The sequence below is a fragment of the Gigantopelta aegis genome, chromosome 12 (genome assembly GCF_016097555.1).
Source record: "Gigantopelta aegis isolate Gae_Host chromosome 12, Gae_host_genome, whole genome shotgun sequence".
In the NCBI taxonomy this organism is placed as follows: Eukaryota; Metazoa; Mollusca; class Gastropoda; order Neomphalida; family Peltospiridae; genus Gigantopelta; species Gigantopelta aegis.
In genome coordinates this window covers 6,774,063-6,801,859 of record NC_054710.1, presented here as the reverse complement: position 1 = coordinate 6,801,859, position 27,797 = coordinate 6,774,063, and the positions used below count along the sequence as shown (strand labels likewise).

Sequence of the window (27,797 nt, the reverse complement as noted above, 5' to 3'; positions counted from 1 at the left end):
TGGTAAAGCGCTAGCGTGATGCACAGTCGTCCAGGATTGATCGGTGGAACATAGCACAGTGGTAAAGCGCTAGCGTGATGCACAGTCGTCCAGGATTGATCGGTGGAACATAGCACAGTGGTAAAGCGCTAGCGTGATGCACAGTCGTCCAGGATTGATCGGTGGAACATAGCACAGTGGTAAAGCGCTAGCGTGATGCACAGTCGTCCAGGATTGATCGGTGGAACATAGCACAGTGGTAAAGCGCTAGCGTGATGCACAGTCGTCCAGGATTGATCGGTGGAACATAGCACAGTGGTAAAGCGCTAGCGTGATGCACAGTCGTCCAGGATTGATCGGTGGAACATAGCACAGTGGTAAAGCGCTAGCGTGATGCACAGTCGTCCAGGATTGATCGGTGGAACATAGCACAGTGGTAAAGCGCTAGCGTGATGCACAGTCGTCCAGGATTGATCGGTGGGCCCATTGGGCTATTTTTCATTCCAGGCAGTTAATTGTAAATTTTTTAACTACACCACTAGAGCACATTCATTTATTAATCATCAGCTATTGGATGTTAAACATTTCGTAATTTTTGACATGTAGTCTTGGAGAAAACCCACTACGTTTTCCCATTAGTAGCAAGGGATCTTTTACAAATATGCACTATCCCACATACAGGATAGCACAAAACATATGCATTTGATATACCAGATGGAACAATAAATAAATTAAAACAACGAAAAAATAACTGACATAACAAATTTAAAAAAAAAAAAAAAAAAATTGTTTATTCAGGTAACAAAAATGGTGAAACGTAATTGGTTTTCGTAAAAATATTTTATATTTGCAAAATATTAAAACATAATTTTATTGTCAAAACCGTTCACAATTTTATTCCAAAATGCTTAAACTTGCAGAATGAGTGACATAAACGTGCCCATTCCATTCACATCTCATTATATCAAATTACTGTAACATTCTGTAATTAAATTTTATGCATTGATTTTTTTATGGTTATAGCAATTTGCCGACACTTTATATTATGAAAGTTTGTTTTGTTTAACGACACCACTAGAGCACATTGATTAATTAATCATCAGCTATTGGATGTCAAACATTTGCTAATTCTGATATGTAGTCATCAGAGGAAACCCGCTACATTTTTCCTAATGCAGCAAGGGATCTTGTATATGTACTGTACCAGAGACAGGATAGCACATACTACAGCCTTTGACCAGTTGTGATTACTTGTTCCAGCCAGTGCACCACAACTGGTACACCAAAGGCCGTGATATGTACTACCCAGTCTGTGGGATGGTGCATATAAAAGATCTCTTGCTGCTAATCGAAGAGAGTCGCCCATAAAGTGGCGACAGCGGGTTTCCTCTCTCAATATCTGTGGTTCTTAACCATATGTCTGATGCCATATAACCATAAATAAAATGTGTTGAGTGTGCCATTAAATAAAACACTGCACATACCACAGCCTTTGTCCAGTTGTGGTGCACTGGCTGGAACGAGAAAACCCCCAATCAGTTGAATGGATTCACTGAGGTGGTTCGATCCTGTGACACAAGCACCTCAAGCGAGCACTCGACCGACTGAGCTAAATCCCGCTCCTTTGACGTTATGAATATAACAAAGTGGACAAAAAGAAGACGTAAAACAATTTAAAACAAAAATGATGTATAGAAATTAAAAACACTGGTTTATTACATATATGCATACAATATTAGTATTGATATTGTAAATCAATGCAGTTAGGTCTAAAAAATATTTAATTTAATAAAAAGACCTTGTTGTTTCTAAAAATTTGCGTTTACAGGAACCCAGCCCATCTAAAAAAGGGTCAACCGTATTATTTTTTTCCAATGTATTTTTTAATTAATATGTTGTTGAAAAAACAACCAAACAAACAACAAAAACAATGCAAAACAAACAGCAACAAAAAAAACCCCAACCAAACCAACCAGAAAACAACCCACCACCACCACTTTACACAACCTACATGTACCTTATCTATTTTTATTTACAGCACATATATATATATATATAAAAAAGTAAATTTCAATTGTATAAATAAGGCAAAAATCTGTTGGCTAGCTCTGGGTGAGCATAAAATTGCACCAAATTAAACTTTAAATTTTGTTGTGGAAACTTAGCTGTTTTCTAACAAAATATCAATTATTACTTGAAATTATTTTGTCAAATTAAAATTAAATTTTCCAATTGTTTTCTAACATTCGCAATTGGCAAATGGTAAGCCTTTTTTTTGGTTCTTTTTTTTTTTGTAGGTGTATTAAATCTACCGGGTACTAAAATATATAAGAAAATTTGCACTAATTAAAGTTAATAAAAGTAAAGTCAAACTTAGTAAAGTGTTTGCAGTACAAAAACACACACATCCGGACACTAAAAACAATACAGTATATAAGCACATAGGTAAACGTACTTTGTACGAAAGAATACATTTCTTGTAGTATTTGATAGCATAGAATCACTCATTATAGAAGTAAAATGGCTGAAACCAAAACCAATTGTATGGTGTAAAGTTAGAGATAAAAAAAATCATAATATGTACAATTCAATTTAAATGTAAATGATTAATGTAATTTTTAAAAAGCAGTGATACTATATTTCTAAATTCAGCCTGCTTGTGTAAAGTCTGAATTAAAACAAACACAATGACTTTAGTTTTAAAGGCACTCAATCACGAATTTAGTGGGCCTTATTTCTCTCAATATTTAATTTAATAAAAAGACCTTGTTGTTTCTAAAAATTTGCATTTACAGGAACCCAGCCCATCTAAAAATGGGTCAACCGTATTATTTTTTTCCAATGTATTTTTTAATTAATATGTAGTTAAAAAAACAACCAAACAAACAACAAAAACAATGAAAAAAAAAAAAAAAAAAAACCCCAACCAAACCAACCAGAAAACAACCCACCACCACCACTTTACACAACCTACATGTACCGTATCTATTTTTATTTACAGCACATATATATATATATATAAAAAGTAAATTTCAATTATATAAATATGGCAAAAATCTGTTGTCTAGCTCTGGGTGAGCATAAAATTGCACCAAATTAAACTTTAAAAAATTTATGGAAACTTAGTTGTTTTCTAACAAAATATCAATTATTACTTGAAATTATTTTGTCAAATTAAAATTAAATTTTCCAATTGTTTTCTAACATTCGCAATTGGCAAATGGTAAGCCTTTTTCTTTCTTTTTTCCTTCTTTTTTTTTGTAGGTGTATTAAATCTGCCGGGTACTAAAATATATAAGAAAATTTGCACAAATTAAGTGAATAAAAGTAAAGTCAAACTTAGTAAAGTGTTTGTAATACAAAAACATACACACTAAAACCAAAATCAATTGTATGGTGTTAAAGGCATATTGTCACAGACCATTGACCTATTACATGGTCTAACAAAGTATTACTTAAATATAAATATATTTGATTTGTCCCTAAATATACTTTATTCAACCATCTACGTAACCACCATACTCCATTTATTAAGGATATTTTGTAAAAATAACTGAATTATGGCAATGGTCCATAATTCAAAAACTAACATTGCTGAGAGGGTTGACATTGATTTCACTCCATCATGCTGTAGTTAAAGTGATGCAATAGCTAGATTTGGTCTGTGAAAATTAATGTAATGTTGATTTATTATTCACTTTTAGAGAAATAAGGTGCTTAAATCTGTGACAGTATGCCTTTAAGCTAGAGATAAAAAAAATCATAATATGTACAATTCAATTTAAATGTAAATGATTAATGTAATTTTTAAAAAGCAGTGATACTATAATTCTAAATTCAGCCTGCTCATGTAAATTTTCTAACCCCCCAACCCCCCCCCCCCAACATTTTCTGTAGGAGACTCATGACAGTCTAGACCCCCCCCCCCCCCCCCCCCCCCCCCCCCCCCCCCCCTCCCCCCCCCCCCCCCCCCCCCCCCCCCCCCCCCAAACCCCCCCCCCCCCCCCCCCCCCCGCCCCCCCCCACCCCCCCCCAACCCCCCCCCCCCCCCCCCCCCCCCCCCCCCCCCCCCCCCCCCCCCCCCCCCCCCCCCCCCCCCCCCCCCATCCCCCCCCCCCCCCCCCCCCCCCCCACCCCCCCCCACGCTACAATTCCTGCACACACACCTGAACTTGTATAACAGGGCTTCTAGATTATGGTAGCCCCACTCCCATGGCTAGTGATATTCAGTGTCGGGTTAGTAAATAACTACTACTGCCATGCCCAACGGCTAGTGAATTTTTTTTGTCAAATGTTGCAATTAAGTTTATTTTGTAAATATGAATATCCTGACCCACTCCCAATCACAATGTTAGTGTTTTTAAGCTCTATCTCCATCTTTAGGTGACATAATGTCTGCTTATTACTATTATTTAGTAAAATTGTATTAACTTAAAGTAAAGTAGGGCTAGTGAATTTTTAATCCTGGCTAGTAAATTTTTGAAATCACTGATCCCATGGCTAGTGGATTTTTTTAAAATTCTAGAAGCCCTGTGTATAAAGAGAGAAGTCTCAATTAAACCAAACACAGTAACTTTAGTTTTAAGTCACAGATGTAATCCAATATTGTCGACATGTTGCAATGCTGTCCAATTTCCGCACACATCAATCCATTGCTGATTTTCTTTTAACGATTTGGATGAAAACTAAGAACGACATTTCAAAAAATGCACTGCATGATGAATACTGGAAACATCAGCAAGACCCACATAAGAGAAGTGTTCATACAGCTTCTGCAGGCTGAAAATAGAACGAAAATAAAGTTTTAACGACACCACTAGAGCACATTATTTTTTTGTATTATCGGCCATTGGATACACCTGCTACATTTTTTTCCATTAGCACCAAAAGTCTTTTATGAGCACCTACCAAACAGTCTTTTACCAACCCAGTGTATTTTGGGATTTTTCACTCTGTAGAAGCATAGGCGGATGGGCTCCCATTTTTGTAAAGGGGGAGGGGGGCAGGCTGGTTTTTGCCCGAATTAAACGAAAATGCCCAAATCTGGATAACAACATTTATTAATATTAGCATTACTGCCAGGCAGCTATTTAGGGTTGCAAATGAATCACTACACATGCCAAGGGTATACGAAATGATTTGGGTGAATTACGAAGTATGCCGGAAACTAATTTCAATATAAAAGTTTATATAAAATTCGTTTCAAGACGATAAAAAAAAAAAACGTGATGGTATAGCCATAAAAGCTGTTTATACTAGTATACAATCCAGTTTATTACTACTTTCCCCTCTGTTTTTTCAATGTTGAAATAGACCAACAACTTTGCCTATTGCATAAATAGTCTCGCCCGATATTTTTAGAATTTGTACGCTCCCGAATAACGGTATAAACGGCGAAGTGTAATTGGTCGATATTTAAATTGTTATTTATAGATGAAATGTCACCTGGACATGCGAGTCCACACAATGCTGTTAGATCTACTGGCTAGACCCAGTAGAGCTAATTTTAATCAGATTGCTTCTTGCTACGTCCGAATATGTTTACATACCCTATATATACATGTGTAGCTGGTATTAAAAACTTGTGGTACCCATGTTTCAACTGTTTCTCAGCCGAAATAGTGCAACAAATGGACACACAAACCAAAAATGTATAACCTATCCCACTCACTAAGTCCCGACATGCATCATTATTAACAAAATACATATTTCAACAAAAACATAAAAAAATTGCTTCAATCGGGATTTAGTGAGTACGGTAGGTTATATATTTTTGGTTTGTTTATCCATTTGTTGCACTCTTTCGGTTGAGAAACGGTTGAAACATATGATGCCACAAGTTATAGGATATAATATAGGGTATGCAAAAATATTCGGACGTAGAAAGAAGCAGACTTCCTACATTCCTTCGAATTTTAAATGAAAAACACTAGTATTGCCAACACATATTATTGGAGTTAGAACCACACTAACTACGTCCCTCTGGACTGGAAACTTACTAGGATCGTCCTGCCAAGTTTTTGTCTTCCCGTTAATGTCACACACCAGACAAGCCTCGTATGGATACCTGCCACCCTTTGGAATGCACATAGTACCTAGCGTGCAATAATCCTCCTGCAAAGACAATAATCAAAGCACTGATTTATCACTGTTTTACCGGCCTCGGCAGTGTCGTGGTTAAGCCATCATACATACATGTATAAGGCTGGTAGGTACAGGGTTCACAACCTGGTACTGGCTCCCACCCAGAGCGAGTTTTAATGACTCTATGGGTAGGTGTAAGTCTGTAAGACCACTACACCGGTCCTCTTCTCTTTTACTAACCACCGACTACTAACAACTAACACACTGTCCTGGACAGATAGCCCAGATAGCTGTGGTGTGTCCAGGACAGCGTGCTTGAACTTTAATTGGATCTTCTGGCAGAAATAGTGAAGATACAGCTAGTACATATACTGAAATATGTATCCATTAATTTCCAAGATTGTAGGGTACATAATTTTATCCAGCTTACTAAAATGTGTATCAATTAATTTCCAAGACTTTCGGGTACGTAATTTTACCATGCATACCCTCTGGCAGACACCTGAAGGTACAACTAGTACATACTAAAATATGTCCCCATTAATTTCCAAGATTTTTGGGTACGTAATTTTACCATGCATACCCTGGGTTACGCAAACTACATTTACACGAGCGACGCACAAACGAAACTATATATTGCTGTCATAATTTTCAGAAGCCTGCTGCATACCTTCTGACAGAAACCATGAAGGTACAGCTAGTACTTACCAAAATGACAAAATTGACAAACGTGCCAGACAGTGTACACGTGTGACCCCACCCCCACCCATCCCCTCCATGGATCCGTTAATGAAACTGCTTACCGAAATGACGCAATTAACATATGTACGTGTCTGATACCCCACCCCCCACTCCGGATTCATTGATGAAACTGCTTACCGAAATGACTCAATTAACATATGTACATGTCTAACCCCCCACTCCACACTCTGGATTCATTAATGAAACTGCTTACTGAAATGACGCAATTAACATATGTGCATGTTTGATCTCCCCCACCCCCCACTCTGGATTCATTAATGAAAATGCTTACCGAAATGACGCAATTAATATATGTACATGTCTGATCCCCCACCCTGGATTCTCCACTGAAACTGCTTACCGAAATGACGCAATTAACATATGTACATGTCTGATCCCCCACCCCCCACCCTGGATTCTCCACTGAAACTGCTTACCGAAATGACGCAATTAACATATGTACATGTCTGATCCCCCATCGCCCCCACCCTGGATTCTCCACTGAAACTGCTTACCGAAATGACACAATTAACATATGTACATGTCTGATCCTCCACCCCCCACTCTTGATTCATTAATGAAACTGCTTACCGAAATGACGCAATTAACATATGTACATGTCTGAATCCCAATCCCCCCCACCCTGGATTCTCCACTAAAACTGCTTACCGAAATGACGCAATTAACATATGTACATGTCTGATCCCCCACCCCCCACTCCCCACCCTGGATTCATTAATGAAACTGCTTACCGAAATGACGCAATTAACATATGTACATGTCTGATCCCCCATCCCCCCACCCTGGATTCTCCACTGAAACTGCTTACCGAAATGACGCAATTAACATATGTACATGTCTGATCCCCCCACCCTGGATTCTCCACTGAAACTGCTTACCGAAATGACGCAACTGACAGATGTGCCAGAGAGGGTACACGTCTGACAGGTTGAGTTGTAGATGACGATAATCTTCTCCTCACTGTACGCAACCCCGTTGTTGGACACCGACACATAGTAAGCGCGGGGTTTCTCTTCAGCTGTAGCTCCCAGCACCGACCGCTTCGATCTGTGCACTGGTATGGGACAGGCAACTTCGAACAGGCTTTCAAATTGTGCAGCAAGAACACGCTCGGCAAAACTGTCCACAATATTTCCATTCTCCTGAAATAATAACAACAACTATATTTTGACCGTACTGCTAAAACAATAAATGTCCCCTACTGCAGGGCTCAACTGATTTTCCTAACTCCTGAGTTCAAGGGCCTTAAAATACACCTGTGATGTCACAGTATTGTCTCAACACTCCATTATTTTTCAGTAATGGAGAGATGAAACCCTACTTAATTAACCCACCAAATTCATTGGTGTTAAACTCAATACTAACATATATTCACATAAAGTTATTATTTAGTGGTGTATTTTAAGTAGGGGAATCATCTCCATTATTTTTCAGGAATTGAGTTACTCGGACATTCCCCTATACATAAATCAGAATGAAAGTCCATCTTGATATGCAATAGTACACGATAGATAAATATGATAAATACACAACATTTTAATTCAATATTGTGAGGCATTGCGAAAAAGAATTCCTGAAAAGCATTAGAATGAAGATGGACAGGTAGGAAAATAATAAGCAAAAATAAACTCAACCAGACAGTTGTTTAATAAATACTTTTGTCCAAAAGGAAGCAAATATGGCCTCAATGAGTCCAAAATATTACACTTGCGTACTCTGATCCGGGTCGAGGTTTGACCCTCGAGTACCAGATGATAACGAGACTAGGGAATAAAGTAAAATAACATTATAATTTATGCATCTTAATTCCAGCACTGAACATGGATGCAAATTCATGCCATTGTACTGGTATTGCATTCCACACATTCGACTTTTGTTTTCCCTCCATGTCTTATAGCCCTGTAATGTAACCGGCGGCAAGCATATGGCAAAATGACGGGAAAATTCGGGCAAAAATGATACAGATATTCGGGCAAAATGTGTTAATTCGAGACCTTTTATCATTTATTTCCATCATTCGACCCTCAAAATTAGTTTCATGTAAAAATGCGTAGTAATTCATTTGCAACCCTATATAGCTGTTTGGTAGTAATGCTAATATGATTAACTGATTTTTTCCCCCACATTCGGGCATTTTCGTTTAATTCGGGCAAAAGCCCGTCTGCCCCCCCCCCCCCCCCCCCCCCCCGACTCCCTATAAAAATGAGAGCCCGAACCCCTATGGGAGGTCCTTTAATTGAAACTGCCCGAATGAAACGAAAATGCCCGAATCTGGATATCAACATTTATTCATATTAGCATTATTACCAAACACCTATATAAGGTTGCAAATGAATCACTATCCTTTTTTTTTACATGGACTACCACTAATATAATTATGGGTAAAATGATGGAAAAACATTGTGAAAAGGTTTCAGGCCAGATAATTTTGACTGAATATCTCTGTTGTTTTTGACCAAATTTAAGGATTTTCTCCAACACTGGATGTGATGTTGGAACTACGAACATGCCTCATAGGTTGAAATCTATGGTTATTTACTACAGCTGATGAAGATTTTAAACAGGTTCTTTTTACTTACATCAATGTCTCTCAATCTGTATGTGATGCTGGAACTACGTCCATGCCTCGTAGGTTGACATCCATGGTTATTTACTACAGCTGATGAAGATTTTAAACAGGTTCTGTTTACTTACATCAATGTCTCTCAACCTGTATGTGATGCTGGAACTACAAACATGCCTCGTAGGTTGACATCCATGGTTATTTACTACAGCTGATGAAGATTTTAAACAGGTTCTTTTTACTTACATCAATGTCTCTCAATCTGTATGTGATGCTGGAACTACGTCCATGCCTCGTAGGTTGACATCCATGGTTATTTACTACAGCTGATGAAGATTTTAAACAGGTTCTGTTTACTTACATCAATGTCTCTCAACCTGTATGTGATGCTGGAACTACAAACATGCCTCGTAGGTTGACATCCATGGTTATTTACTACAGCTGATGAAGATTTTAAACAGGTACTTTTTACTTACATCAATGTCTCTAAACTTGCAGGTGGTGCTGGAACTGTCGACGAACATGCCTCCAAAAACAGACACAGCCATGCACAAGTCGTCGTTGACGTCACACAGACCTTCGAAGTCAACCTCCGTTAATGATGGAGGAGAATTGCTGTCAATGGAACAGTCAGAGCCTGTGTAGTTTGTATGGCATCTACATACACCTGTTAAATTAGACAAACCACAATATGATAACATTATCGTCACACTCACATTTATACTAACAGAACTAACTCTATCAAAAATACTTCTTACACACCCGTTGGTGAGAAAAACATAATTTGTTATTTTTAATAACATACTTGTTTACACATGTATGTGTGTTAACAATTTCAAAACATACGACTGGCTGCTCCTAGGTGATGACCAGGTCACCAATGTCATATATCCAATGAAAAAACAGCACGACTGAAATCGATTACACTGTGACATGTAGTTAACCTGACAATCATTTGTCTGTGACGCATAAGTACAAGGGCTGTAAATAACATTTAGTTGAAAAAGATGTTAACATTTTCTTAAAACCTGGTTTCTGAGGATATGTAAGAAATAGAATAATACATTCGTGTTTGTTATTTTACAACTCGTTCTTTGAAAACGTATCAAACTTGCTTTCACTTGTTAGATACATTTTACAACAACTCGTAAGATAAATGGTTTCTAACGGCCACTCATGTAGTATTCTCTATACAGATATTATAAATAAATCTGTGCATACGATTTCTACGCGAGTGTAATAATTGTTTTATTATCCATAAAATAATTTTATATGAATAACAGGAACAGTGTCAAAACGTTTCAAACGTAACTAGAAGATGACGAAGATGAAATTACGTCATTTTGGCAAACCATTACTTTATTTCATATGCAGAGCTAAGACTGAGGATGTCACGTGTGCCATATACTAGTTATATTTCCCTGTCACGTGTGTCATACTAGTTATATTTCCCTGTCACGTGTATCATACTAGTTATATTTCCCTGTCATGTGTGCCATATTAGTTATATTTCCCTGTCACGTGTCATACTAGTTATATTTCCCTGTATATCTTCAACTATGTGGATAATAAAACTAGAATATTTCACACCATCCTTAATTTACCATTAAAATGCCATGGTGTGTGCTATCCTGTTTGTAGAATTACTTGACTTGCTTGATTTATTAATCATTGGCTATTGGATGGCAAACAGTTGGTAATTTTGACATATAATCTTAATTAGAGAGGAAACCCGCTACATTTTTCCATTAGTAGCAATAGATCTTTTACATGCACTTCCCACAGACAGGACAGCACATACCACAGCCTTTGATATATATACATATTTGATATATTGTACCACAACCTTAGATATACCAGTCGTGGTGCACTGGCTGGAATGAGAAATGGCCCAATGGGCCCACCGACATGGATAAATCCCAAACCAACCGTGCATCAAGCGAGCGCTTTACTACTGGGCTACATCCCGCCTCTAAATGACCAAATGATGATGAAAAATTGTTTTTGTTATTTTCAAAACTTTTGTTAGTATGTCAAACCAAACTGAAATTATTTACAAAAAAACCCTACAATGTTCATGCAGACTGGTAATATACATAGAGATTATTATACAAGCTTGTGTGTCGTACTGATTTTACCAAACAAGTGTCAGGATTTTTGTATTACCCGAGCGAGAGCGATGGTAATACATGAATCCTGACACTCGTTTCGTAAAATCATTATGACACACACATGTGTAATAATTTCTTTATTATCCATATTATTATTGTAATTTTTGTTATGAATAACAAGGGCATTCTCAAAATGTTTCAACCACAACTAGAAGAAGAGGACGAAATGATGTCACATTTCACGTCCAGTCTAGGCTAGGGTTGTGGAAGCAACATCATTTTATGACGTCGCTTCCCCAAATTACATCATTACACGTACTTGTTATTAAACGTGTGCTTCCTATGATTATTATTTACCCGGTTATGTTGAACCATGTGAGTAATAAATTATTTATTTTTATATCGATAGTCAGACCCTAACCCTAACCCAGTGAAATTGTAAAACAATTGTAAACTATGACATCACCATGGCGTGTGCTGTAGTGATGTCACAACCTACGATGATTTTACGATTTCCGATTTCGTAGCACTAAGATGGATTTCAAAATATGTATGGGCCCAGTACCATAGATGTAAAAACAAACCATTGACACAGTCTCCTTTCCTACTACAGCCGTTTGGACACGCGACCTTGAAGACTTTGTCTATCACTGATTCTCCCCCGGTCTCCTCGTGGAATGAACTGTTCATCACCACTTCCTGCATACAGCCAGTCTGCATGTTGTCCATTGCAGCATCAAAGAATTCTGTGCCGCCAGATTCCTTTAAACATTGTCAAGATCCAAGGTTATGTGGGTGTTATTTTACGTATAGCTTCAATTATACGGTATGGAATTATGTGTGAAAGTTTTGAATATGTGTTTTGACAGTTGTACCATAAAGTTTTCAGTGTGACCAGGTTGCTATAACGATAGCTTTGAGTCGGGCTGAGCGAGAGTGTATGTTGCAAAGTGTCAGGGAATGCAGGTGCAGCAAGTGTGAGTGTGTGAATAAAATAGTTTGTGTGTGCTTGGATCTGGGCAGTCAATCGAAGTTTGCAGTGTGCACGGTTGTGCCAGAAATGTGGAGAAAGAAGTTGTTTCTCTGTGGTGAACATTGGATTGGCTGTCCCGGAGAGGATTCAGACCAGGGACCAGTCTTCCTAATCCGGTGTTGTCTGTGGCGATATCTCGTGTGGTTAGTCGACGTGGACAACCCAGTGTGATCGTCAGTGACTTGAGATGGCCATAGTAAGTTCCAGTGTAGCGGTTTACTGTTGTATCTGAACAGTAGAACAGGCGTAACTATTGGAACGAGCGTGACTAGTGACTATTGATACTATTATAAATGAATGTTGGAGACAGAAGCGTTCAGATGTGTATTTTGCAGCGCTGAGACTTTTCCCTAGATGGACTGGGGTGTATTTTAGTTCATCGAGACATTTTTGTATACATGTATTTTGGGGATGGGTTTAGTTTTGGTGTATTATAGCGGGTATGTTGTGTGATGGTGTGGTATGTTGTGTGATGTGTGATATTCATTTGTATATATTTTGTAATTAAATTATTTGAACATCACTTAGCCTTGTTGTTGCTCCAGTTCGTGACAAACATACACAAATATTATGAAGTTTGATGTCAACTTTGCCAATGTAACTGTTATAACAATTAGCAAATGTTATAACGTTAGTCAAGTTACACAATGGTAAAACAAACATCAATTCTGTATCAATGAAAACCCCCCCAAAACACCCCCCCCCCCAAAAAAAAAAAAAACCCAACCCCAAAAAAACCCAACAACATTACACAATGGTGCTACACGTGTATGTAGTAGTGTTGGTATAAAGTGCTCCTACTGGCAGTAGCTAGTGGGAATTTCCATATTAGCTCAGTTGGTAGAGCACTGGACTCTATCGTACTGAAGGTCCGTGGTTCGAATCCCCTCAGTGGAAGTTGATTTTTCTGTTACATGTAGACCCTATAACAAGTTGTACTTGCATAGACGTTTTGGTGATCGTATGTATGAATTGAAAAGGAAAATATGACCCGGACAATGATTTCCTTTAATGTGCATTAGTGTGTAAAAGGTAGGTCGAGGTGACCTAGTCAGTCATGTTGTGGGACACACCACCATCCCCAGCTGTAATTGCAAGCAAGCGTTGATGATCCTATATGAGTTGCTAAGAAAGACTTCAGGGCTCAAACTTAACAGCGGCACCGACGGCAATTGCCGTCATTGAGATATAAATTGCCATAGGTAGAGAGCATCACCAATAGCACTTTTATGCCGTCGGTAAAACTCCTCAACAATGGCGAAATGTATACACCTGGTGTACATTATCTGCCAATATTTAACATTTGCACATTTAAAAGATGTCTACATAAAACAAGATAGAATTTCAATCAGGTTTATTTGCTGAAATGTCACTTTAAAAAAAAAAATTGCAATAGGCAGGCTCAAAATCGCCATCGGTGGACTGTTTCACCCATTGCAATTATTAAAAACAATTGCCGTAGGAGATAAATTCTTAAGTTCGAGCCCTAGAAAGATACGATTCTCCGGAAACTAAAAGTTAACGGATGGATGGACACGCAAAACCATACTAAAATACGATCCATCAAAGTTAAAGTTTATTTGGTTGAACGACACCACTGGAGCACATTGATTTATTAATCATTGGCTATTGCGTGTCAAACATTTGGTAAATTTGACAGTCTTACAGAGGAAACCCGCTACATTTATTCCATTAGTAGCAAGGGATCTTTTATCTGCACCATCCCACAGACACGATGGCACATACGATGGCCTTTGATATACCAGTCGTGGTGCACTAGCTGGAGCGAGAAATAGCCCAATGGGCCCACTGACGGGGATTGATCCCAAACCGACCGCACATCAAGCGAGCGTTTTATCACTGGGCTACGTCCCGTCCCTACGACCAATCAAAGATGGGCGTCTAAACACAAAACACTATGAATATTCATCCTCTTTATCACCAGGCTACGTCCCGTCCCTACGACCAATCAAAGATGGGCGTCTAAACACAAAACACTATGAATATTCATCCTCTTTATCACCAGGCTACGTCCCGTCCCTACGACCAATCAAAGATGGGCGTCTAAACACAAAACACTATGAATATTCATCCTCTTTATCACCAGGCTACGTCCCGTCCCTACGACCAATCAAAGATGGGCGTCTAAACACAAAACACTATGAATATTCATCCTCTTTATCACCAGGCTACGTCCCGTCCCTACGACCAATCAAAGATGGGCGTCTAAACACAAAACACTATGAATATTCATCCTCTTTATCACCAGGCTACGTCCCGTCCCTACGACCAATCAAAGATGGGCGTCTAAACACAAAACACTATGAATATTCATCCTCTTTATCACCAGGCTACGTCCCGTCCCTACGACCAATCAAAGATGGGCGTCTAAACACAAAACACTATGAATATTCATCCTCTTTATCACTGGGCTACGTCCCGTCCCTACGACCAATCAAAGATGGGCGTCTAAACACAAAACACTATGAATATTCATCCTCTTTAAAGGGACATACTCTAGTTTTTAAACACTAATGCATATTTTTGACTATTATAGAGCCCTTTTTGATAAATAAAATCATACTTTACTTAGAGTTTAGTGTTTAGATTATGCATTTCTGTATATTTGAAGTGGTTTTTGTCATTCTGGAGTTTTTAATATCACAAAATGCATTTCAGTATATTTGAAGTGGTTTTTGTCATCCTGGTGTTTTTAATATCACAAAATGCATTTCTCATATTTTTTAAAATGTACATTCTTCTGAGAAGTAACAGTCGAGTTTTAGTCTATTTTTAGTGGGTTTGTAGATTAACTAAACTTAGTCTGCATTTTCATGTACTGAAACTAGGGTCTGTCCCTTTAATAGTAATTGAAACCATAAAATATAAAATCTGTATGCTGATATAACATATTTGTGATAAAGGTAACAGACAACACTCCACTGGAAGTAACAAGAATATTTCAAACAGATAGTAAAGGTTCGGTTTTTGTGCCATTAGTAATGCTAGTTTCAGACTGTTAACTAGCAATAGTAATTGAAACTATAAAATATAAAATCTGTATGCTGGTATAACATATTGGTGATAAAGGTAGAAGACAACACTAAGTAACAAGAAACTATAAAATATAAAATCTGTATGCTGGTATAACATATTGGTGATAAAGGTAAAAGACAACACTCCACTGGAAGTAACAAGAATATTTCAAACAGATATTAAAGGTTGGGTTTTTGTGCCGTTAGTAATGCTAGGGTCAAACTGTCAACTGGCCTGACGAAGTTGGCCAACCTGACAGTTGCGTAGTAATTTCCCCGACTTAGGATGGGTGTGCTCAGATTAACAACTAATGGGATACACGATGACAATCGAGTTCTCAGACTAGCAACTGGACAGTCGTATAATTCGTGAGAGCAGAAAGTTGGCCAATTTTGTGCTGCCAGTTGGTAGTGTGAGGCTAGCATTGTTGGCATTTATTCACAAGCATACAAGACGTTGATTCTGGAGTGTGAAGGGTTCACTTCCACTTCCTACTACTAAGGAATTAAATACTTTTTCACAGCAAAACCTGAATTGTTTTAAAGCAGACTTCTTCTGCCTATATGCATTTGACTTTAGATCAAATTTTAATACATTTGCTTCTTATGTTTATTAAATCATTGACACATTTTGTATTTCATAATTTCAGAACACATTATGACAGCCGGTAGTATAGGAGAGTATAGTAGATGCTTACAAGTGCCTCTTAACAATGCCAGAAATAACTACTGGTTGACATGGATAACCACAAGAGAGAGGCACCTATCGTGGTTGGAGAGACAAGGACTGGGATGTGGAGGTGAACAGCAAAAGCAGTTGAAAGATAAGATCGGGAAGCAATAAGATGGAAAGTTAGGAAGAGGGCAGTGGGATTTTTTTTAAATAAGTAAATACAAAATGTTAAAAATAAAATTTGAAAACACATTCGGAATAAGAAACAGAAACTCACCCAAATGTCAAAGACACAGTATTCAATGTTCTTGGTTATATTTACTGTCGGAATGTCTCGACACATCTGTGCAGAAAGAGACGCGTGAAAATGGTTTTCACAGAACTCTGTTGCATTTTCCTTTGTCCAGCCATTAAACCAGTCCTGTGTATCCTGCCAAATGATCCACATATTCACATAAACAATATTGTAAATACTATAAGTTGTAGAAGCATCACGAGGGGTATATGGCTTTTTATGTACCCTCTGTGTGTTCTTTTACCCCGAGCCGAAGGCGAGGGGGTAAAAGAGCACACAGAGGGTACATAAAAAGCCATATACCCCGAGAGATGCTTCTACAACGAATTTATCTTGCCGACATGTTAAACCATATAGCCAAATAATCAAAATAACGCCAGACAATAATTGTTAACAATTTATTAACGGAGCCTCTACCACGCGGACTCTGAACGAAACCTCTCTTGCCAGTGACGAAAAATAGTTCCATCGATAAACGAGTTTGGGCCTTCAAATGTTCTGCCTGTAATACGAAATTGTCTGAACGACAGATATTAATAAAAATAGAATAAAAAAAAAACAACTTTTTTTTATCAGAAATGTATGTAGTAAAAAAAAAAAAAAAAAAAAAAAAGTTGCTAATCGCGCATTAATACAATAACACCACAACCGTAATTAGGTGGCCGAGTTGCAGCTTTTAAAAGTATTGAAATATTGTATTTTATAGTAAAAATAAAATTAATTATGTATACTTGATTGATTATCAATGTTATTTATAATCTAATTATTGCTTTAGCATTAACTGGGGCGGCTGGAAACTGTTGGAAATTACAGACGGGGTATAAGAGAATTTGGCTCCGCCCACAGGGGGATAAGGGATTTGTCCAACGGCAAACAACCAATGAGATCAAAGAATTTTACATGAAGGCGAGATAATGTCTATTATTATCCACATAGTTCAAGATAATCTTATACAGGGAAACATAACCAGTATGAAATTTGTGTGTCATAACGATTTCATGTGACCAACGAATGAAATAAATTTGGGAAGAGACGTCATAATGTGGCTTCCTCAGTCTTAGCTCTGTGTATGTGAAATATTGTATCGATAATATGGATAATAAACAAATTATTACTTATTCTCCTCTCTCTCTCTCTCTCTCTCTCCGCAGTCTCTCTCTCTCTCTCACCTCTGCCTCTCATGCTCAGACTCTCTCTCTCACCTCTTGTTTTGGGTACTCTCTCTCTCTCTCTCTCTCTCTGATATAAGGGGCAGTTAATATTAGTAACATCCCGACACTCGATTCGTAAAATCAGTATGACACACACCTACTCGTGTAAATACCTCTAGTTATACCTCCCTTTGGGGAGGTTACGAACCTGGGACATACCTAAAAACCTACAAATGAAAACCTAATATATAATAAAATTATAACTAGGGGTTTTCTTCACGGGATGCAACCCATCTCGTGCCTACAAGGTGTGCACCCTAACGGTCTTAACGAGGTCACTCACATGGAAATTTAGAAATGTTTCACCTCTGCCACTGCATACCTACCTACCTACCTACCTACCGACCTACACACATACCTACCTACCTACCTCAGCCCTCTACATTAACTGTTCCACCTAGGTGCCAGATGGACTAGATAGTATGACATATTTTAGCTGCCAAATCGGTCGCAATGTGGAGGGTTGTACCTACCTACCTACCTTAATTATGGCCAAACATGGGTAAAAATGCAGGGTAGATATTAAATCTGTTATCTTTACCCATGTTTTGCCATAATTAAGGTAGGTATAGGCAGGTAGGTAGGTAGGTAGAACTGCTTTTAGGTACGTACATCCAATTAAGGTTGACAAAGCCAGAGTTTGCACCCAACACAAGAAGTGGAAGGAAGGGACGTTAACTTTGTGTGTTTTCTCCCCTCTCGAGGGTGGGACGTAGCCCAGTGGTGAAGTGCTCGCCTGATGCAGTCAGTCTAGGATCGATCCCTGTTGGTGGGCCCATTGGGCTATTTCTCGTTCTAGCCAGTGCACCATGACTGGTATATCAAAGTCTGTGGTATGTGCTATTCTGTCTGTGAATGGTGCATAAAACATATCCCTTCTTACTAATGTAAAAATGTAGCCTGTTTCCTCTCTAAGACTGTGTCAAAATGACCATATGTTTGACATCCAATAGCCAATGATTAATTAATAAATACGCTCTAGCGGTGTCATTAAACAAAACAAACTTTTTTCTAACCTACTCCTACCTACTGATATCGTAACCATTTGTCACACATATCGTAACCATTTGTCACACATATCGCAACCATTTGTCACACATATCGTAACCATTTGTCACACATATCGTAACCATTTGTCACACATATTAATGAAAGTTAAAGTTTATTTTATTTAACAACACCACTAGTACACACTGATTCAATAATCATTGGCTATTCGATGTCAAATATTTGATAATTTCGACATTTAGTCTTAGAGAGGAAACCCCACTGCATTTTTAGTAGCAAGTGATCTTTTATATCCATCATACTAAAGACAGGATAGTACATACCACAGCCTTTGATATACCAGTCAAGGTACACTGTCTGGAACAACAAATCGCCCAATGGGTCCACCGACGAGGATTGATCCTAGACTGACCATGCATCAGGCGAACACTTTACCACTGGGATACATCCTGCCCCCACATACTAATATATCGGTACTTATGTTTAGTGATAGGTATTTCCAAAATGTTCGTATTGCAATTCATTATGCACATAGTTCAAGATATTCAGGGAAATATAACCAGTATGACCCATGCGGCTTCCCCAGTGTAAATGCTTACCAGTGGGCGCGATGCCCCACCCGATTCGTTCGGAAAATGACGTCATAACGTCGTCTGTTTAGTTATGTTTGAAACATTTTGACATGGTCGTAGCTTATTATTCACAAAAATAATAGTTTGGATAACGTGGATAATAAAAGAAATTATTACACTCGCGTGTGAATCGTACTTATTTTACGAAACTTGCGCCAGGATTCATGTATTACCCTCGTTCTCGCTCAGGCAATACAAAAATCCAGACACTTGTTTCGTAAAATCAGTACGACAAACAAGCTCATATAACAATCTTTAAATATTGCCATACAGGAACCTGAATTGTCATACACCTACATTTGTACCACAATATATTGCAAAGACAAATTCTCAGTTATTAGAATTTATGAAGTGCTCTAATTTTGTGTACTTTTTGTGTGACTTAATAATCATTCCAAACAAGTGAAGCTGTACTGTTTCTGTTTTATTTGACTAACACATGTACAAAATATATAAACGGAATATACCAGTACCTAAGAAAAAGATCGCGATGCGTTCATTTAATTTCAAATTATTTTCGTGCTTATACCCAATTAAGGTTCAAGCACGCTGTCCTGGGCACACACCTCAGCTATCTGCATGGGCTGTCTGTCCAGGACAGTGGGTTAGTTCTTAGTTGGTTAGGGGCCATTCAAATATTACGTAACGCTTAGGGGGTGGGGTGTAAGTCCAAGCGTTATGTGGCGTTACAAGGGGTGGGGGGGGTGTATTGAACAGTGTTATGTAACACAATTTTGTTTTCTCTTAAATGTGTCATGCCATTACAACAATATATAATGTTGGTTTTTAGACGTAAGCTGAAATGCTTTAATACACCAGATTTTTTAAAATGGCGCAAGTGAAAACCTGTGGGGTTTTTCTCCATCGTACAGCAATACGTCACTTTAATGACGTCATCGTAGTACACATGGGTATAAATAAACATTGTCATGTTGCTTTGTCTGTGTGTTGAGGGGGGGGGTATTTCCGAGCGTTACGTAATATTATTTTTGGGGTGTGTGTATGGTCTAGCGTTACAAGGGTGGGTCTCTAATTTTGACAAAAATAGCATTACGTAATATTTGAACGGCCCCTTAGTGGTTAGCGAGAGAGAAGAGGGTGTATAGTGGCCTAGCTTACACCTACCCATTGAGCCCTTAAGAACTCACTCTGGGTTGGAGCCAGTACCGGGCTGCGAACCCTGTACCTACCAGCCTGTAGTCCGATGGCCTAACCACTGTGCCACCAAGGCCGGTTGATAGGTATTATTCAAAAGTTAGATTGTGTTGTACCGATGCACCTCATCTTTACTTACATTTTCAGTCGTATTAAAATATTAGAAACATACCCGTTTATGTACTGACATCATCCGTCGAGAGTTTGGATCTGGTCCAACCACTGAGCGCTTTTTTCTCCTGGCGTGGATGGTGCATCTTCCCTTGTTGGGTGTAACTTTATTTCCCTCAGGTGGTCCGTTTCTCTGGCATGATTTTACCTCCTGTGTCGGTCCACATTTTACTTTACCACAAGGAGGATTTCCACAGGCCGGACAGCTGCAATAACTCCGTGATAAATCCCAAGGTGTTAAGCCATCATGGGTGCGCCTGTCAAAAAGGTTGTTTTCTGTAACCCTAGAAGAAAACATAATTTTAAAAGTTTGTTTTTGTTTAACGATGCCACTAGAGCACACTGATTTAATAATCATCGGTTATTGGATGTCAAACATTTGGTAATGTTGAAATATAGTCTTAGAGGTGAAACTCCCTACATTTTTCCATTAGTAGCAAAGGATCTTTCACATGCACCATCCCATTAACAGGATAGCACATACTACGGCCTTTGATACACCAGTCGTGGTGCACTGGATGGAATGAGAAATAGCCCAATGGGTTCACTGACAGGGATCGATCCTAAACCGTCCGAGCATCAAGCTAGCACTTTACCACTGGACTATGTCCCGCCCCCAAATATTTTTAATATTAATTATTTAATTAGTGTCCTATGAATTGTATTTAATGTAATATACATGTATGTATTAAATTATAGAAAACTTGATTAATTAGTGTCCTACGAATTGTATTTAATGTAATGTACATGTATGTATTAAATTATAGAAAACTTGATTAATTAGTGTCCTACGAATTGTATTTAATGTAATGTACATGTATGTATTAAATTATAGAAAACTTGAAGTTAAAAAAATTTAATTATACTGTAGTAAGAAACTTTCACTTGAGGCTAAAGTTAAAATTTGTTTTGTTTAATGACACCAGTAGAGCACAATGATTTAATAATTATCGGCTATTGGATATATGTCAAACAATTGGTAGTTTTAACATTTAGTCTTTTTTCCATCAATAGGAGGGGATCTTTTATATGGCATGTACCACCCCACAGACATGAAAGCACATACCACGGCCTTTGATATACCAGTCGTGGTGCACTGGTTAGAACGAGAAATAGCCCAATGGACCCACCGATGGGGATTGATCCCAGACTGACCGTGCATCAAGCAAACGCTTTACCACTGAGCTACGTTACACCGCTCCCCAAATGCAACTAAAATGACACATATTGAGAATTTGGCTATTTTCATACACATTATTGTTATATTAAATATATATCTATATGCATGCGAATCCCAATCATTAAAACAGTTGTTTTTGTTTCATACCTCAAACACACATTAATTTAGCACATATTTTATGTAAACAAAATGAATACCGATAAAACGAGATAAAATACCACATTCTCCAAATAATTTTGCCATCGAGGTGTATTAATTAAACATCGGCTATTGGATGTCAAACATTTGGTAATTGTGACGAAGTCATCAGAGGAAACCCGCAACATTTTTCCATTACTAGCAAGGGATCTTTTTTATGCATTTTCCCACAGACAGGAAAGCACATACCACGGCCTTTGACCAATTGTGGTGCACTGGTTGGAACGGGAAAAAACCCATTGCGCTGATTAAGGCAAAATGGCATGGTTGAGCGCCACGTTAAAATAAGCTAGGGAAAATACTTGTAATAGTATAACAGTGATACCTCCACGATTCCGAAAATTCACTACCTGGACCAGACTGTACCATCTCTCTTTACGAAATCGGTTCAAAACTAATGTAACAGTTTGTATTATTCAGGGTTTCTAGATTATGGTAGCCCAACTCCCATGGCTAGTGATATTCAATGTTGGGCTAGTAAGTAACTACTATTGCCATGCCAGACAGGGTTTCTAGATTATGGTAGCCCCACTCCCATGGCTAGTGATATTCAATGTTGGGCTAGTAAATAACTACTATTGCCATGCCCATCGGCTAGTGAATCTGTTTTGGTCAAATGTTGCAGTTAAGTCTATTTTGTAAATATGAATATCCTTTCCCCACCCCAATCGCCCAATGTTAGTGTTTTTAAGCTCCATATCTCCCTGGTGACATGTCTGATTATTACTATTATTTACTAAAAGTTTATTAACTTAAAATAAAGTAGGGCTAGTGAATTTTTAATTGTGGCTAGTAAATGTTTTAAAATAACTGATCCCATGTCTAGTAAATGTTATAAAAATTCGACAAGCCCTGATTAATATACAGCAATTGATTAAACTGCTTATTGACCACATTCTAGATCTGTAACAGTATAAAAAGTGATACCTCCACGATTCCGAGAATTCTCTACCTGGACCAGACTGTGTACCATCTCTCTTTACAAAGTCATCTGTCTGTGTGTCGGACAGTTTGCCACAAAGTCCTCTACTCTTGTCAACATCGTGGACGGAAGGAACAACGTAGGCATTCATAAAATAGCTTCCATAAACATGCAATATATTCGCTTTTACAATTGTGCCAGATGGAAATAGTATCTGTAAAGAAAGATATGACACTGTCAGATAACAATTACGTAATTAGAAACAGTAGCGGATCCGAGGGGCTTCCAGACCCCTTCCCCCTTTTGAAAACCAAACATAACCTTTAAGGGAAAACATGATTATATTAACTGTTCTATGTAAAAGGAGAGATCAGTCATCACATTTGGACCCACCCCCACTCCCCGTTCAGAAATCCTGCATCTGCAGGTTTTGGTTTGTTACATTCATTTATCCTACAACCACTGTTTCTGTTAACAGAATATGATGACAGATAAAACAAAGTCATATGGTATATTATTACTCATATGGTTAAAAATATCTTGGTACATATCAGTGATACGTCCCACTAGAATGTCAAGTGGGACGTAACACTTTGATGACGCCTTTAAGGGAAAACATGATTATATTAACTCTTCTGTGTAAAAGGAGAGATCAGTCATCATATTTGGAAACCCCCCCCCACCCCCCCCCCCCCCCCCCCCCCCCCCCCACCCCCCCCCCCCCACCCCCCCCCCCCCGTTCAGAAATCAGATAAAGCAAAGTCATATGGTATATTATTACCCATATGGTTAAAAATATTTTAGTACATATCAAAGTGATACATCCCACTAGAATGTCAAGTGGGACGTAACACTTTTGACGTCACGCGATGATGTCGTCGATTAGCGCACTACAACCTTACAGGAACGTCATCAAAAAGAGATGACTGATATAAATTAAGATTGATTATAGGTAATAAATAGGATATTAAACTCGTAATTATTTCACTCGGGACATAACACTTTTGACGTCACGCGATGATGTCATCGATTAGCGCACTACAACCTTACAGGAACGTCATCAAAAAAAGATGACTGATATAAATTAAGATCGATTATGGGTAATAAATAGGATATTAAACTCGTAATTATTTCACTCGGGACATAAACATGTCAAGTGGGACGTAACACTTTTGACGTCACGCGATGATGTCGTCGATTAGCGCACTACAACCTTACAAGAACGTCATCAAAAAGAGATGACTGATATAAATTAAGATCGATTATGGGTAATAAATAGGATATTAAACTCATAATTATTTCACTCGGGACATAAACATGTCAAGTGGGACGTAACACTTTTGACGTCACGCGATGATGTCGTCGATTAGCGCACTACAACCTTACAGGAACGTCAACTAAAAGAGATGACTGATATAAATTAAGATCGATTATGGGTAATAAATAGGATATTAAACTCGTTACCATTTCGTATCATGTTTATGTCCCGAGTGAAATAATTATTTCACTCGGGACATAAACACGACACAAGTGGAAGCTCGGGTAATATCCTATAAGTACGTAGCAGGATATGACTTTTGACGTCATTCATGTGATGTCACACGCATAGCGACATTACAAAATCGCTCATTTGACCTCTAGGTCATCGTACATTATGGCTGAAATAACAGAAATAATAGCTTTTCCACTTAGTGGCGTAAGAAGGTGCTAAAAAGTGTGAGGGGCAAACTTTTATATTTACACACTTTCACATTATTATAAAGCAAAATATCCGAAAAGATGGCTTATAATAAGATGTAACAAACAACAAACTGGGATTAATAAGATGTGACAAACAGCAAAGTGGGATTAATAAGATGTGATAGACAGCAAAGTGGGATTAATAAGATGTGACAAACAGCAAAGTGGGATTAATAAGATGTGGCAAACAGCAAAGTGGGATTAATAAGATGTGACAAACAGCAAACTGGGATTAATAAGATGTGACAAACAGGCAAAGTGGGATTAATAAGATGTGGCAAACAGCAAAGTGGGATTAATAAGATGTGGCAAACAGGCAAAGTGGGATTAATAAGATGTGGCAAACAGCAAACTGGGATTAATAAGATGTGACAAACAGGCAAAGTGGGATTAATAAGATGTGGCAAACAGGCAAAGTGGGATTAATAAGATGTGGCAAACAACAAACTGGGATTAATAAGATGTGACAAACAGGCAAAGTGGGATTAATAAGATGTGACAAACAGGCAAAGTGTGATTAATAAGATGTGACAAACAGGCAAAGTGTGATTAATAAGATGTGACAAACAACAAACTGGGACTAATAAGATGTGACAAACAACAAACTGGGACTAATAAGATGTGACAAACAGCAAACTGGGATTAATAAGATGTGACAAACAAACTGGGACTAATAAGATGTGACAAACAGGCAAACTGGGATTAATAAGATGTGACAAACAGTAAACTGGGATTAATAAGATGTGATAAACAGCAAACTGGGATTAATAAGATGTGACAAACAGCAAACTGGGACTAATAAGATGTGACAAACAGGCAAAGTGGGATTAATAAGATGTGACATACAGTAAACTGGGATTAATAAGATGTGACAACCAGGCAAAGTGGGATTAATAAGATGTGACGAACAGCAAAGTGGGATTAATAAGATGTGACACTGGGACTAATAAGATGTGACAAACAACAAACTGGGACTAATAAGATGTGACAAACAGCAAACTGGGACTAATAAGATGTGACAAACAGCAAACAACAAACTGGGATTAATAAGATGTGACAAACAGCAAACTGGGACTAATAAGATGTGACAAAAAGCAAAGTGGGATTAATAATATGTGACAAACAGGCAAAGTGGGATTAATAAGATGTGACAAACAACAAACTGGGATTAATAAGATGTGACAAACAGGCAAAGTGGGATTAATAAGATGTGACAAACAACAAACTGGGACTAATAAGATGTGACAAACAGGCAAAGTGGGATTAATAAGATGTGACAAACAGGCAAAGTGGGATTAATAAGATGTGGCAAACAACAAACTGGGATTAATAAGATGTGACAAAAAGGCAAAGTGGGATTAATAAGATGTGGCAAACAACAAACTGGGATTAATAAGATGTGACAAACAGGCAAAGTGGGATTAATAAGATGTGACAAACAAGCAAACTGGAATTAATAAGATGTGACAAACAAGCAAATTGGGATTAATAAGATGTGACAAGCAACAAACTGGTATTAATAAGACGTGACAAAAGTGGGATTAATAAGGTGTGACAAACAAGCAAACTGGGACTAATAAGATGTGACAGCCAACAAACTGGGATTAATAAGATGTGACATAGAGCAAACTGAGATTAATAAGATGTGACAAACAAGCAAACTGGGACTAATAAGATGTGACAACCAACAAACTGGGATTAATAAGATGTGACAGAGCAAACTGGGATTAATAACATGTGACAAACAGGCAAAGTGGGATTAATAAGATGTGACAAACAAGCAAACTGGGACTAATAAGATGTGACAACCAACAAACTGGGATTAATAAGATGTGACATACAGCAAACTGGGATTAATAAGATGTGACAAACAGCAAACTGGGATTAATAAGATGTGACAAACAGCAAACTGGGATTAATAAGATGTGATAAACAGCAAACTGGGATTAATAAGATGCTGGTAATTATTTAATTGTATTACCTCGTATTGTGTTGGAGATCTTCTCCTGACATCCAAAACATCGTCTTCATCATCACAAAACAGGAAATCTATTATTCCCTGCCCATGACACAGTCCAATAGCGAACACAGTCCTGCCAGCTCTGACTACGAGACCACATATACAGAATGCATGGCCCCTGTTACAAGGTGCGGTCTCCACTTGCACCTGTAAATAGTGTTGTAAATTGTTCACAAAAACAGATTCGTTATCACTTTTTGTTTCTTAATCAAACATTTAACTCACAGATGACATTGGAAATTTTCATGGAGATGGTTGCACTGAAACATTCCCATATAATATTGTAACGGGGCCAACTGTCAATGCAGACAAATACGTTAAAGAATGGTGGCTATTAGCAAAAGGCACAAGACACGTGAAAGGCCACAAACTACACCAAGAACCATCCAGTTCTGAGCTAAAAAAATTGGCTAAGCCATTTTCTATCTTCCGATGTGAACAATCGATTACATAATCTATCCGACACCTAACATATAATAATAATACCAAATATTAACCGGGATCTCGCGACTGGTAACGAGAAGCGGTGTCATCAAGAATTCAGCATATCAATGTTTGCTTATTTTAACAATCACAGTTATTAATTTTAACGGCAACATGTATGCAAGAAAAGTCTGAAAAATCTGTAGCGTGTTATTTTAACTCTGTAAAGTCTTTGAGCCAAAGTCATAAAAACGGACCGAAATTGCATGTCAGTTTCAATACACATGCTAGTTCAGGGTCAAAGACAAGTAGGCTAGGGCCGAGTTCAGCTAGACCGAGCAAAACAAAAACGTCCGCTAAACTGGTTTATGCGCTTCACGTTAAACCCAATGTCCACGTCGGGAACCAATCACATAGTTCTCAAACGTTTGGAAAACGTTCGTTGGCTGTTCTCAGTTTGCATATAGGTCACGCTTGACAGTCAGCCGAGACTGTTGCACGTGTCAAAAGACATTGTTGCAGACATTAAACAATACGAGTACACGCAAGTAAATCTTGATGTAAATTTGTGAGAAAAAAAATACCACCAAATAGTTGTTCGC

The 27,797-nt window shown here is 38.1% G+C and overlaps 1 protein-coding gene across 1 annotated transcript; it reads right to left on the bottom strand.

Moving 5' to 3' along the window:
- Window positions 1-4,400: 4,400 nt before the first annotated feature.
- LOC121386697 lies at window positions 4,401-27,017 on the bottom strand. Its single transcript, XM_041517692.1, has 9 exons — window positions 26,734-27,017; window positions 23,018-23,226; window positions 20,714-20,996; window positions 16,518-16,670; window positions 12,084-12,261; window positions 9,865-10,055; window positions 7,704-7,967; window positions 5,979-6,093; window positions 4,401-4,758 (listed from the first exon to the last, which is right to left on the bottom strand). Exons 2-9 carry the CDS (start codon window positions 23,161-23,163, stop codon window positions 4,679-4,681), a joined length of 1,410 nt encoding a protein of 469 aa, XP_041373626.1. The 5' UTR covers window positions 23,164-23,226; window positions 26,734-27,017; the 3' UTR covers window positions 4,401-4,678.
- Window positions 27,018-27,797: the final 780 nt, after the last annotated feature.

Coding starts and splice junctions, on each gene's coding strand:
- LOC121386697 (XM_041517692.1), bottom strand. CDS start 23,163: ATGAATGCCTACGTTGTTCCTTCCGTCCACGATGTTGACAAGAGTAGA. Junction 7,968..9,864: donor GCAAGTTTAGAGACATTGAT/GTAAGTAAAAAG, acceptor TTATTATTTCAG/GAGAATGGAAATATTGTGGA. Junction 4,759..5,978: donor AACTTGGCAGGACGATCCTA/GTAAGTTTCCAG, acceptor TTCTATTTTCAG/CCTGCAGAAGCTGTATGAAC.